Source organism: Callospermophilus lateralis, chromosome 12 (genome assembly GCF_048772815.1).
Source record: "Callospermophilus lateralis isolate mCalLat2 chromosome 12, mCalLat2.hap1, whole genome shotgun sequence".
Classification (NCBI taxonomy): Eukaryota; Metazoa; Chordata; class Mammalia; order Rodentia; family Sciuridae; genus Callospermophilus; species Callospermophilus lateralis.
This window is the reverse complement of record NC_135316.1, coordinates 30,124,111-30,139,737: the sequence shown is the minus strand read 5'-3', so window position 1 is coordinate 30,139,737 and position 15,627 is coordinate 30,124,111. Positions and strand designations below refer to the sequence as shown.

The following is a 15,627-nucleotide window of genomic DNA, read 5'->3' as shown; positions in this document are numbered from 1 at the left end:
TTGAACTAATCCATGCAGGAGCTGATAGCAGTTCTCAATCAACACAAGTAAGAGGGCTGGCTGAAAACCTGACAGGAACCAGGAATTTTTATTTAGAATTTGAGCGCCAAAGACAACTCTTATTTGTCTTACCATCCAAAATAGATCCTTACACAAAAATTTGTTTAACAATAATAGCTTGTGCACTGGAATGCAGACAAATGAAACCTGCAGAAGCAAAGTTATCAGGACTTACATTAAAAGCACAGAGTAGCAGAGGTATGGAGAAAAGCTCCCAGATTTCTGGCTTGCGTGTATAATATGTGGTTCCTCTCCCCTTCCTTTTTTTTTTTTTTTTTTTAGGGATGGGGTTGTGGCTAAGTGGTTAGGCGCCTGCCTCACATGCCTGAGGCACTGGGTTCAATCCTCAGCACCACATAAAAATGAACATATTGTATCCATCTACAACTTAGAAAATATATTTTTTAAAAAAATTTTAGTTGCAGATGGACCTTTATTTATTTATATGCACTGCTGATAATCTATCCCAGTGCCTGACACATACTAGGGAAGCACTTTACCACTAAGCTACAACTCCAGCCCTCTCCTTCCTTTTTTAAAATACAAGGTAATGCTGAAGGTGTTTTTGCCTTTTCAATCTACCACCAGGTCCTTTAAGCCATTCACATCCACAGCTTGTCAACAGAGTACACATTTCTTAATACTGAGTTCTAAAGATTAAAGTTTTCTATATTCTCTTCCCATTCTTTCTGAACTTCCTTTTTTTATGTTTCCACCTGAACTAGTAAGTTGTTTTGTAAATTAGTAAGCGATAAAATGAACCATTACATTATTATCAGAGAGATACTAATATGCACATGCTACAGAAAATTATTACCAATAAACTGGGTCCCATGAGACACAAAGGTCTGCAAAGCTCGAGAAAAAAAAAAAACAGTCACGAAATCATAAAAAAAACCCGCTAGTATGTAAGGCCGTACATACTGCGAAGGAATCTTAATTAACAAGGAGAAACCATGATTGTCCTCCTCAACATCTTCTATTATTCGTCCCTTTCTAAAGCCCTAAAAAAGCTGTAATTTCCTTCATTCGCTCAATTTTCACCTATGCCTAAGATTAGCACAAGATAAAACTTTAGGAGTGAAACCCTAAGCCCTTTCACCTAGTCAGACCCCGCTGGGCAGTAACAATACCTGAACCATCTGTGAGACCTAACAGCAAAGGGATATTTCGCCCCCGTCCCTACCAGGACGCCGGTAGGGCCCCGGCACCGAAGCGAGCGGGAGGTCCACGTCGCTGGTGTCTGGTCAGGTGCTTTTCCCCCAAGCCCACCGGAAAGAAATCAGCGGGAGATAAGATGGGGCACCAAGAGCGTCGCGAGGAAAGATAGGACCACGAAAGCGAAGAAGTGTGATTACCTAGATGCTCCAGTCCCGAAAGAAAAACCGCCGCCAGTGCTGGTCCCACCGGCCGCCACGGTGGTGGAACCCAGCGTCCCGGACCCGAAGGAGAAGCCCGTGGCCATGGCTGCCTCGGGCTGGACGCCGTCAGCAAGCTGAAAAAGGTCGGAGACCCTCCTCTAGCCTTAAAGCCGAAGTGAACCGGGCAGCATCATTCTTGGCCAGTTCTGACTTGGCGGGCACTTCAAGCCCTAGCGGCGACCGCGAACCACGGCCAAAATGGATGGAGCCACTAAACCAAAGCACGCCCAACGCCCGCCGCGAGCTCCTAGCACGCCGGAAGCGAACCGGTAGCGCAGGGAACTCTGGGACGGGAGTGGGATCGACGTGCGGCGCAAGGCACCCTGGGACACGGTGGAGTTGGCTCCCCGCCTACTCTCTTAAAAGGGTAGGGGCCCCGAGTTTTTAAACAACCATTTCTTCCTTTTGTAGTTCTCCTTCTTCTGTACTTTGTGACTGATGAATTTCTAACCTACCTCCCACTAAAAAGCATGCCCAGAACCCCAGAGGTGGGGAGGGCTCTAGTGAACATCCCTAAACCTCCCGTACAGAAATAGGAGGAGTCTGGCTTTGGTAGGCAGCCGACCCAATCCCAGGAAGGGAACGGAGCGCAGCAGCTCCTCGAGGATTCAGAAATCAGACGATAATAATTTACTGGTCCCACGACGCGAGCTCCACCTGGAAGCTCCAGGCCATGCCGAGTTCGTTTGGCCAAGTCGGTGGGACGAGGGGGCTTCGGTGGTTGAGCGGCCCAGTGGAGCCCCCAGGCTGACTTGGCCAAGCTCCCAGGTCTCTTGTGTGTGGTGTGCGCAAGTGGACGAACAATGTCTGCGGCCTGGCTCGGTGAAGCGTGCCTGGGATCCCAGCGGCTTCGGAGGCTGAGGCAGGAGGTTCCCAAATTAAAAGCCAGCCTCAGAAACTTAGCAAGTCCTTGTCTCAAAATAACAAAGGGCTGGGGATGCGGCTGGCTGTGGTAGCAGCTCAGTGTAGAGCGCTTGCCTAGCATATGTGAGGCACTGGGTTGGATTCTCAGCACCACTAAAAATAAAAAAATAAAATGAAGGTCTTGTGGGTAATGTCCTTGCCTAGCATAAGGACGGCCATCTTAAGTGACAGCCACCATTTTAAGAAAAATGTCGCTTTCCCGTCCAAGGGTATTAAATGAGAAAGGTTCATCACTCCCTCATATCCACCCCACCCTTAACCGCCTGCATTAGACTCCCTCCCCCCCCCCAAATCCCTGAGCCTGACCCATAAAAGTCCCTAATTCCACGCTTACTTTGTCTCTCTCTGTCTATAGAGAGATGTGCCTTAATTTGTAAACTGACATACTCTCATGTGTAGCTCTACCTGGTCTCTGTCTTTGATTTCTCTCTCGCCTGTCTCCCCGTTCCTGCTTTCCTTTCATTTTGTTCATCTACAATTTAAAAAAGATTAAACAGTGACGGGGCTAGGATGTGATCTCAGTGGTTAAGTGCTCCTGGGTTCAATCCTGGTACCCAACTAATAACAACAACAATAGCAATAATCATGTCAGCGTTCTAGTGGGTAGGAATGCGTGTGGGTCCTTCCCAGACAGCTGCTTAGTGGCAGTATGGTGCAAAGTACTAGAGGAACTGCCGAATGGGAGCTATGAGAAAAGTACAGAAACAAATACCATATCAGACAAAATCTTCCTTGAGCAGCATAACAAAATATGTGGGATTAGAGATGAAATCCTCCTTCAGCGGGAGTATCAGGAAAATTTCCTGGCAGTTGTGCGTGTGTAGGCAGCCATCAGAATATTGGTCTTTATTTTTCCATCAGGTATTGTTACTCCTCCAAATGGTTTGCCTACTGCAGTCTCTTCGAAAAAAAATCAATCCCAAAAGCAACCCTTGGATTTGTTCTCCTAAAGCATAATTCTCACCATGACAGTACCTTGGTCAAAAGCCCAGTGTCTTCTAAGTCTGGCACTCAAAGTCCTCCAAAGGACCAGTCTTTCCAACCTCTTCTCTCACAGCCACCCTTAATTCAACACTTTCTGCAGCATTGAATTTGATATTTACCATCTGTTAAAAACTGAATTATGCCACACACACACTCCCCAAAGATTCATATGTTGAAACCTTATGCTCCCCTCCGAATTCATATGTTGAAACGCTACCCTCCTCCAAATCCATATGTTAAAGCCCTATCCCCTTCAAATTCAAATGTTGAAGTCCTGCCTCCTATGGGTCCTTTGGAGGTTACTAAATTTAAATTAAATCACCAAATCTCCTCCCCATGATGGGATTAGTACCCTTATAAAAGACAAAACAGAACTTGCTCTCCTTTCTTCACCACATAAGTACACAGCAAAAGGGAGCCTTATGAAAGCCAAGAAGGTCCCTAGCAGGAATCCAATCTCCAAGCACTTTAGCCTTGATCTTCCCAGCCTCCAGAACTGAGAAATAAATGTCTGTTTTCAACCACCCTAGCAAAACCAAGGTACTGGAATTTGACTTGACCTTCCTTATCTTGAGTAGCAAAAGTAGAAAATAGACTTTATATTCTTATGTGCTACAGAAACAGACTCCAAGTAAGCAGTTTTAATGAGCTCAATTGTTTGGTCAGTCAACTGAAAACTTGACAGTAGAATGGCATACGAACACGCCAACATGTGTTTGTATAATTAAAAATAAAACTAAACATTATTGAAGTCACAGTGGGGATGATAAAAAAGGAAAGAGATACAGTTGAACTTCAGTTATAAAGAAAAAATTCATAGTTACTGAACAGGAGAAAATAAAAGATTATTGTTGCTTAAAACTTTGACAATTTAAAGAATGCTAATTTCAGTGAGGGCTGTAGAATGATACAGAAGAGAACGGTTGTAAAATCTAACATATTTCCTTTTGACTGAAGATTTTTAAAAAGATAAATCCAGGTTATTTTTGTGGGAAGACAGAAAACATCTCTGTATGTCTTTTAATTCTCTAATGTATCCTTTCCAAAACTTTTGAAGAATACCTACATAAAATTAGCAAGAGAAAAATGCTTCTCATTTAAGAAATATGTTAATTAACAAGACATAACAGCTAGAAGGAAAGAGCATGTAAAAATATAGTAGGGAATAACATAAAATATTCATAATAGGAAAAACTGGCTGTGGGTGTATGGGAACTCTATAATAATGATGCAAATCTAACTTTTAAAATAAATTTATAGAACTAAAGCAAGAAAATACGACTCAAAAGAATAGTTTGGGCTTTGGGGGAAGATATTTAAATTGAAAAACCATTCTTTCAGCTTTATTTTAGTAAAATTTTAGTGTGGTATTTCTGTCTTATATTTGGCAGAGTGAAGTTATGCTAAAGTAGCAATTGACCCCTAAATCCCACAGGGAGGAGCACTGCAGAGACAGAAACTGGAATATATTATAAGCAATATTATAGTCTACCACATGCCTCTAGCTGCACCAAAGGTGAGATTGACCTCAAAGACACTTTCTTATTTCATATACATTTCCCTGTTTGACTTGTTAGCAAGGACAAGACTTTACATTCTTATGTGCTACAGAAACACAACTGCAAGAAAGCAGTTTCAATAAACTCAAATGTTTGGTTAGTCAACTGAAAACTTGACAGTAGTATAACAATCACCTGAGTATCTGCCTGCTTAAAATTAGCCTAAAGCCAATTGCCCAGCCATGCAAAACCAAGGCACTGGAATTTGACTTCACCTTCCTTATCTAGTGTAGCACAAATAGAAAATTCTATTACAAAAGATCTTCCAATTATTACTCAGACATAGGACTTGAACTCTACGTGAATTGCTATTTTCCAAGGATAAAGCAAATTATTCAGATTCTAAATTCTCTGGTAAGTCATTTGTTTCCACTTGTTTCTCAGAGTGTGAGATTTCTGTTAAGAAACTACATCTTTTGTTGATTTGTTGGTGAATGATATTGTTTATGTTATAAATGGAATTATTCAGAAGTGAATATAAACAGAATCATGCTGTATGTACTGTTTTGTGTCTTTTAAAAAAATATTTTTTTTTAGTCAGAGATAGACCCAATATCTTTATTTTTTATGTGGTGCTGAGGATCCACAGAAAGCACTCAGAAGTGCTTTCCACTTCTGAGATGAGCACTCTACTCCTGAGCTACAACTTCAGCCCTGTTTTGTGTCTTTTGCTTAGCATTATGTTTATAAGGTTTATCTGTTGTTACATGTAATTGAAGATTTTTATTTTTGTTGCTGCATAATATTCCACTTTATCAATGTCACGGTCTATCCATTCTATAGCTGGTATTTAATATTTTGTTTTGGACAATTCCACGCAAGGCTGCTATATACATTTTTTTACACGTATTCTGTTGCATATATAGGTAAAATTCTCTAGTATACACATTTATGAATGGGTTGCTAGCTCTTAGGCTGTGTGCATGTTCAACCTTATTATATGATGATAAATTTTCTAAAGGCATTGTAACAGTATATACTCCCAATGGCAATGTCTGGTAATCCATATTGTTACTTACCCTTGCCAATACCCTTACTGTCAAACTTTTTTAAAAATTTCCTGATTCATAATAAAGTTAAATACTTTTAGATTATATATATTGGAGTTTTGGATATCTTGTTTTGTGAAGCCCCTGTTTGGGTGTTTTACCTGTTTTTCTGTTGAGTCTTTGTCTTTTTCTAAGTGATTGGTAGATAGGAATTTATATATTCTGAAATGGATAGTTTATATGTTATTTATGCTAAAAATGTTTTACCTTATAACTGCTTTACTGTTATATTCTTTTTTTTGAGGGACAGAAACTTATGATCTAAAATTCAATTTACTATCTCTAATTTTTATACACTGTTTTAAATATTCTTCTCTAGAATAGTGACAAGTATATTCTCACATATCTGCCAAAATTTTTATTGTGCTACTTTTCATATTTGGGTCTTTTCTCAACATAGAAATGCATAGTTGGGGGTAAAGATCATATTTAATTTTTTTCCACACATAGATTACAAATTGTCTCAGCACCATTTATTGAAAATAGTATCCCTATCTCATTGATCCAAAATATGATATTTCTTATATATCAACCCGTTTCTGGAAGCCTATTTGCCTATCCTTGTAACATACTACCTAAATTATATTTATAATCAATCTTGATATTGCTTTCAACAAAACTTGCCTTCTTTTCTTCCTCAACTATATATTAGAATTATAATCAATAGAATTAGCTTATCAGACAAATATAACACACATGTAACTGCTAACTTCCCTCACTATAGTATACACATTTGTTGGGCCTATTAGGACACTGATTGGGAATATGTTGAGTTGCTAAATTGCTGAGGCTGGCTTTGAATTTGCATCCTCCTGCCTCAGCCTACTGTGCTGCTAGAATTACAGACATGTGCCACGGTGCCCAGGGAACATTGTTGTTTTCTAAATTAAATCTCATAATTACAAAATCTCTGATTGTCATTATATTGTCCCTGCCAGCTATCTTGACAATTATTTCTTTGTGTGCTACTTATTTTTATTGTGACTTTATTTTAATTTTCCATGGGAAACTAATTTCGGGAATTGTTTGGGGCCTATTATAGGAGTATGATCTATTTAAAGGGTTTTGTGTTTGTAATAATAAAGTTCCAGGCATTACTAATTTCAACCACTTTAAAGTATATTCCCAGAGGCTTTTGGATCACATAGGTGATATGAATCTAAGGTATAAATATGTCCAGTGACCTCCTCATGGCTATAATATTTCCAAGACAGTGAGTAATTCCAGGACTTTTTTCTCAAAATCAAAGCAAATTTTCTCACAGTCTTGGGGATTGGATTGTTTTTTTCCTTCTGGCTCTGAATTTATGTAGGGAATGTCTCCCATTGGGTTCCCCATCTGAAATGGGCTATAGGCTTTGCGTTCTGAACTTTGTGTTGAGAGGACAACGAAACAGATAAAAATTGGTCTGACTTTGCAGTGGCCCTCTTGCAGCATTAACTTCAGTGTCCTGCTTACCTTTCTGGGGACACATGCTCTCTATATTTTGCATTTCTAAGTTCTCATTATCTTGCCAGTTACCTGATGCTTTATAGAATTTGATTTTATATTCATTATTTTTTTAAAAAATCAGGATATTTTCTACTGTATCATATTACCATAAATGGAACTTTAATATGGATTTTGAAAAGTGAATCGATATAAAATAGTTGTTAAGAATACATACTCTGGAGTCAGACTGTCTGGCTTTATTAACAAGATTTATTATCTGCTGTGCGATAATGAGTAGGTTACATCATCATGTTTCATTTTTCTCTTCTTTGAAATGAGGCAAATAATACTATTTTCCTTGTAATATAGGTAAAGCCTTTAGTACTCTGTCACCAGACCATCTCTTGGTAAATGGTAGCTTACATCCTTATGATTTTCACTCTGTGAGATTTGGTAAGAGAGGAAATGACAAATGTCAAGAAATGAGAAGGGGTTGGATGAGTTGTATGGGAATAGAGAAAGGGTGAGATAAGATTTTGAGGGAAAATGATATAAAAAGTGGTTATGTTAAGAAAGTCTTGTTTGTTATATGATATAATTTACCTCTGTTTTCTCAAATGATCTTGTGTAAAGACCTACATTGTTTTCAAACATTTTGTTTTTTTCAGAGAAGGAATTGTGCATGTTTTGGATGTGAAACTATACCAAGGTTGGTTTAGGTGGTTTGGTCTTATTACAGATTCACCTTGCAGGGGTCAGCAACTCCACCACAAATACTGTTGTGAAAAATAAGCATTTCTGTTGCATTGTCAATGTATTTGAAAAATACTAGGCACTCAAATCACCATGATAACTTGAATAAAATGAAATAAAACAAAAATTTTACTTAGAAAAGAATAGTTAGATGTTAGGCTCTTATCGTACCAATTACAGTAAGAAAGATTGTTTATTTTTCTCCCTAACCCCTTCCCTTTTGATGCTGGGAATTGAACAAGGGCTTCACAAGGCTAGGCACATATTTCTACTACCTAACCTTAAAATTTTTTCCATGTAGCAGAAGGCACCGCGGCGACAGCTAACCTTAAAATTTTTTTTTTTCTAATTACAAATGTGAAACTGTTCAGAACAGAACACTTAAAAAATATGGAGCAGAAATTCTTTGCCTCTGCACTGTTGACATTTTGGGCAGATATCTCTGTTGTGTAGGCTGGTCTGGGGTATTGTAGGATGTTCAGCAGCAGATCTGACCAGGACCCACTAGATACTAGTAGCATTTTTCCTTATCCATAGCCAGGAAAACTAAAAATATCTTCAGATCTCACCAAGATTCTCGGGGATAAAATGAGAAAATGCTCCAGACCAACTACTGCATTAAAGGAATTACAAAAACTCCTCTAATTCTACCATCTAGAAATATAAGCTTTTTGCTTAACATAAATAAAAATTATAAAACATGTCACATTGAATTTACTGTACCATAGCTACCTCTTTTCCCTCGCTAATACAACATCAACATTTTTGTTATGTAATGTCCTGACACTGAATGAATGCACCATGTTTTACAAATGAATCCTGTAGTATTAGAGAATATAATTGTTTTAAATAAGGTTACAGTAAATTTATTTCTTTAGAATAAATTTCTAAACTAAAGTAAAATTATCTTAATCTGACGCTGTCCACTGGCATGGTGAAGAACTTCATAGACATCCAGCATGTGCCCTCACGCGCCAAGTGCCCTTTACTCAGGATCCATTTTTAAATCGAGATGAGTCTTCTCACCTCCCAGCGCTAGACCCTGAGGGTTCTAGTCTAGCTGCCTGTCAAAGGACTGCCCCAAAGGGCTTGGTGTCCTCCACTGTCTGAGGGCGCTGTGGAATTAACAGTGGCCCAGGAAGGGCCAAGATGCTGCTCTCCGTCGGTGGACGCTCTACCCATCCCGCTGTGCCCTCTCGGTGGCCTCGGCGTTTGGGAAGTGTTTCTAGGAGACCGAGCTTGCCGACTGCGCCTGCGTGGTTGACGCTCTCGGGGGCGGCCTGACAGACATAGGCGCTGGCCGGTTGAGGGAGTTCCCCCTGGCTCAGAGTCGCTGTCGCCGTCCGGTGCCTTCCGCTACATGGTACGCCTGTGAGGCCGGCTGCCGACAGACGTTCCTCAGAATGGAGCACATCCGTACGACCAAGGTAGTCTGGAGCTGGAAAGCCATTAGCCACTGGCATAGGTCTCACTTAGCGGAGGCGGAAGGCGACGAAGGCTCTCTTGGCCCTAGCAGGGCTGGGGACCGGAGAGGCTGGGGGCCTGTCTTGGACGGGAGGGCTTGGCAGGGCCTGGTCTGCCACTGCAGGGTCAGTTTCGGCTAAGTGGGCGCTTCGTGGAGGCCTGTACTTTTGGACGCAGGGTCTCTTAGGGAGCTCCGGGTGCTTTGGTGGGGGGCTAAGTCCTGGAAAATTGGTTGCCGCCCCCTTAGCTCTATATTTTCTTGGGCAAAATTGGGGCTGCTCTAACTTTGGGGTATTCAGCCATTCTCCCCCTTATGTACCGAAAAACTGGTGGGTTCCCAAATTAACATTACTATGTTTTGTAAGGCATAGCCCTTAACGTTTTCATTGTCCCGTGTCACAGATTCATGATGCAAGTTTGGAAGAGTCCAAATCAGCTCTGCTTTCCACCTTACTTTCTTATCTGTCTCCAGTGTTTTTGTGTCTGTGCTTCAAATTGTAGGCATTGTTCTTAGTTAGGGTCGATAGTCAGTTTAACGAGAAATTATACAGAAGGTTAAAGTGTTGTATAATATTTCAAAAGGTTGGATGGAACTTTCTTCAATTGAGATTATTGTTTATTAAATCCTATACTTCGTTTTTATTTGCAAGAGATTTGTGCATGAGTAAGTATTTTTATGATTCTGTTACAAGAGTAAAGCTGAAAGGAAGTGGCATCAGAATATTACCAAATCATTTTTTCAACAACATTTAAAGCAAACTTCAACTTCGGGAGGGGGAAAAACAGACTGAGATCAGAACTGAGTAACAAATTAAGATCATGGGCAATCTGTCATTTTTTAAATTATTTATTAGAAGGACCTTTTGTGAAAGCAGACTCTATGTTGGCCAGAGCAGAAATCATCAGTCGCTGCTCATCTTAAAAAGTTACAGCTCATTTAGGAACAAGTAAATCTGTGTTATCATTACTGGGATAAGGAGAATTTGAGATCTTTATCTTTAAAATGTTTCACAGCCCTTTTTAAGGTGCACATAGATTTAAAAAAATTTTTTTAAAGAGAAGAAAGATATAGTAGCTAAAAAATTCAAGTTGCTGGCAGTTAAAGTTTGAAAGTAGAAGGGTGACAGAGTAAATAACCAAATTTACAGAAGAGGTACCCATGGAAAAGGGGATTAGAGTAGAACATGGGATTAGGATCTTGTCCTGTCTGGTTAGAGGGTTCCAGATGCGAGCTAATGTGGGCTTTTGGCATGTGACTTTTTTTCTACACTAATTTGAACCTCATCTTTGCATGTTTTAGATACTTACCACAATGCATAGCACACAATAGAAAACCAGTCAAAGCGAACTGAGTCTAATCAACTAAAACAAACCCTATTTTTTTTTTTTAAGAGAGAGTTGAGAGTGAAAGAGAGAATTTTTTTTAATATTTATTTTTTAGTTTTCGGCAGACATAACATCTTTGTATGTGGTGCTGAGGATCGAACCTGGGCCGCACACATGCCAGGCGAGCACGCTAGCACTTGAGCCACATCCCCAGCCCACAAACCCTACTTTTAAGTGAATGATAAGAGTAAACACTGTTGAAAAATCTTTAGGACCCTTTGTTATTTTTAATTTTTTTCTCCTTCAATTTATGATGAATATATATCTCTGTTTTTATTTGTATTGCTATAACCAGTTTTATTATCTCCTTGAAGATTGTTGCTAGAGACTTTCATTGAGCCTCATGTTTCATTTTTACCATTGATGGACCGTTCTCCAATTTATGTTCTGATTTAGTTTTATCTTTTCACAGGGGGTCCATGCTGGTAGTTTAGTAAAGCTCCTTTATGTTTTTTTGAATATGGAGAGATTTCTGACTAATTTCCTATTAAAATTACTTCTCATGTGTTCCTTTACTACATTGTGCCATTTAAGAAATTTATATATATTTATGTATATATATGTATATATATATAAATACATATATTTTTTAGTTGTTGATGGGCCTTTATTTTATTTATTTATATGTGGTGCTGAGGATTGAACCCAGTGCCTCACACATGCTAGGCAAGCACTCTACCACTGAGCTGTACCCCAGCCCTACATTATATCATTTTTATAGCATTGGGTTATTACCGTAGAATTAAGTGGGTGAGGTAGACTTCAATTAAACAAATATTTGTTAAACACCTATTTTTTGTCAGGCACTGCACAGATACTGGACATATAGTAGCAAGATAGATTAGACCTCTAATACGTTCTGATAACTATTGTATAGACTGCTTTTTTTTTTAAATCATTAGCCTATTGTGAAAATAACTTGTTCTTAAAAATTGATTTGAACATAGCCAACTTTTTGTTTCCATTATGCATAGCCTCCACATGGACATAGTTAATTTGCTGCAAAATAATTGTAAGTATTTCACAATGAAAAATTGATTGTATTAGGTTCATTAGCTTTTTTTTTTTTAAAAAAAAACCTTATATAGATTAGTCACTATAACTATGGTACTATATAACTACTTAGTAATTTATTTTGTTTAGATAGTGTATAACCCTGTCCATTGGATTTCATTATCTCCATTTACAGAGGAGGAAGAAATAGTCTGAGAGTTTGCATAATCTGCCCAATTAGCTCATGAGGAGTAGTTTTAAACTAAAGTTTGTTAACTCCAAAGACTATGTATGCTTTTTTATTGTCTCTTTAGTTTGAAGCCAGTTGTTAAATTTGTATTAATTTAAAAGTAAATACAGATTATAATTCTAAAAGTTTTATTTCCCAAACCTGTTCTTATCATAAGTAATATTTATATATTATTATTTTTTATTGTTTAGAAGCAATTTCTTATGGACCACTAACTAGAGATTAGTATTTTAGCTGAGTACTAATTAAATGGCTTTCTCAGGAACAGATATATCATCCTGTTTTGGTCAAATTTAGTTTACTGATTTTATGAGGTCAATAAATATGTTAAGTTCGTGAATTTGAATTTCCAAAAGGGCATTTCCAAGTTATACTTAGGAACACTGTAGCTACTGCCTGTCACTGACTTTGAGCTCTAATTTTGCTGTAATCAGGTGGTTTTGCTAATACATAATGAAAAATATGCAAAGGTGGTATCCTTTGCCTGCTAGGCTCCAGTACTTTGGCTGACATCATATATTGATTTTGAATGCTATTATACTGTCTGTGAATAAGAACTCAATGAAAGTAGGGCTTTGTAGGGCTTGTTATAGAATTCAGATTTGTCGCTCCAAATCTGATCTTACTGGGGCTCAAATTCCAAAAATAATGCCCAACTTATTCTTTAGCTCGATCCTTCTTATTGTTATTAGAATGTGAGAGCATACGTGTATATGTGTAGAAATATAAATATATGTTATCTGTTACAAAGAGTGAAGGAGATACAAAACTAAAATAAGGAAAAACTATCATTATTTAAATTATTGTTGTAATAAGAGCAAAAGTTTTGAGGAGTACCTGAACACTTTTCTCCAAGTGGTGTGCTATTTTGACTGTCACTAACCTTATCTCATTTTACAGGTGAGAAAACTGAAAGTTTATAGAGATTGAATAACATAAAATAAGTTGTCCTGGCTCACATAGCTATCTGGGAGCTAGCTAGCCAGGGAGATTACTGGAGCTTGGTTCTTAAATTCAGGTATTTTTGATATCAGGCCTATTTTTGATCGTTATACTCTCCTACCATACAGAATAATTATCTAGTCGAGATTTGAGTGGTGAGATAGGGCAGTGTGAGTAGGAATGGAGAGGAATGTGAGAAACTAAAGGTAAGATTTTTTTCTAGTAATTAGCTGATTATGAGGGACTGGAGCTCTGAAAACGGTCAAGCAGATTTGTGAGTTGTCTGTAATCATTAAAATTTTTCACTGTGGGTGAGTGTATACAAAAATATGTGGAGATTCTGTAGAGAAGAGTGGGAAAGTAAGGGCCTAGGAACCCTTAAAAAGGGGCAACTGCAAAAGAGTAGTACAGATAAAATTGGAAGAGGTGAAATTGCAGATGGGCAGGGAGCCATCTTTGCTCTTCTAATTTCCTTCTTCGTGCCCTTCTCTGCTCTTACTTCTTCATCCTTCTTGGAACAGTCACTGTTCTAGGTACTTGAAAATGGTGATGAGAAAGTCAGACAAAAAGTCCTGCCCTAATAAAAACATATTTCCTAGTTGGAGAAGACACAGTTATTAACAAAATAAGTTAAGTAGATAAGATGCTATATGGTGGTATAAAAATATGCTGTGGATAAAAATAAAGCCAGCAAGGACTGTAGAGTACCAGAGTGGGGTTAGAGGGATGTCAGTTGTAAATTGGGTAGTTCAGATCTGAAACTGGTGAGGGAACGTGCCATTCTCACTTGAGGGAAAGGAGAGAGAGTCCTACAGCAGGGGCAGAAACTCTTTGTAAGGCATGCTTGAAGCTAAGGACCACCAAGAAGGCTTGAACAGAGTAAGTGAGGAAAAGCCGAGTAGAAGATTGAAGTTGAAGATCAGGGGTACATTACTGTAGACGTTTGAAGGCCAATGTAAAATCTTACTTTTTACTGTGAGCTAGAAAGCCATTGATGGAGGGTCAGCTGTTTTTAACACTGCAGAAGAGCAACGTAAGCTAGAAAGTTCCCACTGGATTTGTGATTTGAGGTTATTCTTTCCTCTCTTAAGTCCATAACTGTTTCATTGATAATTTATTCAGTCAGACCTTATTCTAAGAACTGATTGAAAAAAAAGATAATCTCTGCCCTCCACTTAACATAAATGCCAATTTGATTTACTCTTTCTTTTTGATACTGGGGATTGAACCCAGGCTGAACCCAGGGCCACTCTACCACTGAGCTACATCCCCAGACCCTTTATTTTTATTTTTTGTTTTGAGACAGGGTCTCACTAAATAACCCAGGCTGGTCTTGAACTTTTGATTTTTCTGCCTCAGCCTTCCAAGTCCCTGGGATTGCAGGCATGTGCTGCAACTCCCAGCTACTTTCTTTTTAATAGCTAATTCTTGTAGGATGTCGGTGTGGAATACTGATTCTGTAGATTCCAAGTGGGTGTTCTGGCAATAAAGAGGAAGCACAACAAGCATCAGAAGCTGTGAAGATGTATTTTCTACTTGGGATTCACTCCACATATCATGTAGTTGTAGAGTTAGCAGCTGTTGATCAGAGAAGTTAGATAAAAGAAAGCCATCGATCCCTTCCTGTCCCAGTAGAGATAACCAGGTATCTGAATTTCTGATGTGATTTTGTATATGTATGATTTCATATGTTTTCTATTTGTAAACAGCTGAAATTTGAAGTTCCTATATAGACTATTCAGTGAAGATCTTTTAGTGAAAGCCTATGTAGTTTGAACTAAGTAATCCTTAAAGTAATGCATGTTGGCATTTATTATCCCTCACTAAAGTGACCACATCCTTCAGTTCCAGTATAAAATCTTTCTTCTTGCCCCATTGTTTTTCATTTACTCTTTTCCCAGAAGTCTTTTCTACCTTCCCCATTTATGTTTTGCCTTTTTAAGGATCCTAACACTATTTTCCTAGTGCCTCAGTGATGGTGACCTGAAGGAGTTGTAGTTGCTTCTTAAACATGTCCCTTAAAACATTTCTAAGAAAAGCCTGGGGGTGATCTACAGCCACATCTGTAAAATACATTTCCTTTTTTTTTTTTAAAAAGAGAGAGAGAGAGAGAGAGAGAGAGAGAGAGAGAGAATTTTTTAATATTTATTTTTTAGTTTTCGGCGGACACAACATCTTTGTTTGTATGTGGTGCTGAGGATCGAACCCGGGCCGCACGCATGCCAGGCTAGCGCGCTACCGCTTGAGCCACATCCCCAGCCCATTTCCTTTTTTTTTTTTTTTTTTTTAATTGTTTCTTCTTTAGTTATACATGACAGTAGAATCCGTTTTGACAAATTACACAAGCATGGAATATATCTTGTTCTAATTCATACTCCAGGACCTCCATTTCATTCTTTGGTGAAAAGGAG

At 38.6% G+C, this 15,627-nt stretch overlaps 2 protein-coding genes across 3 annotated transcripts in view; one reads left to right on the top strand and one right to left on the bottom strand.

Moving 5' to 3' along the window:
• Positions 1 to 1,726, bottom strand: part of Nup58 (nucleoporin 58) — a 39,001-nt gene extending 37,275 nt beyond the window's left edge. For both annotated transcript variants that reach the window (XM_076871997.2, XM_076871998.2), the window contains exon 1: positions 1,419 to 1,726. In XM_076871997.2, the coding sequence (XP_076728112.1) occupies positions 1,419 to 1,525 (107 nt within the window). In that variant the 5' untranslated portion in view covers positions 1,526 to 1,726. The remainder of the gene's footprint in view (positions 1 to 1,418) is intronic.
• Positions 1,727 to 9,448: 7,722 nt separating this feature from the next.
• The window catches only part of Mtmr6 (myotubularin related protein 6), a 37,161-nt gene continuing 30,982 nt past the window's right edge, over positions 9,449 to 15,627 (top strand). The window contains exon 1 of the mRNA XM_076871892.2: positions 9,449 to 9,608. Coding sequence (XP_076728007.1) covers positions 9,585 to 9,608 — 24 coding nt within the window. The 5' untranslated portion in view covers positions 9,449 to 9,584. The remainder of the gene's footprint in view (positions 9,609 to 15,627) is intronic.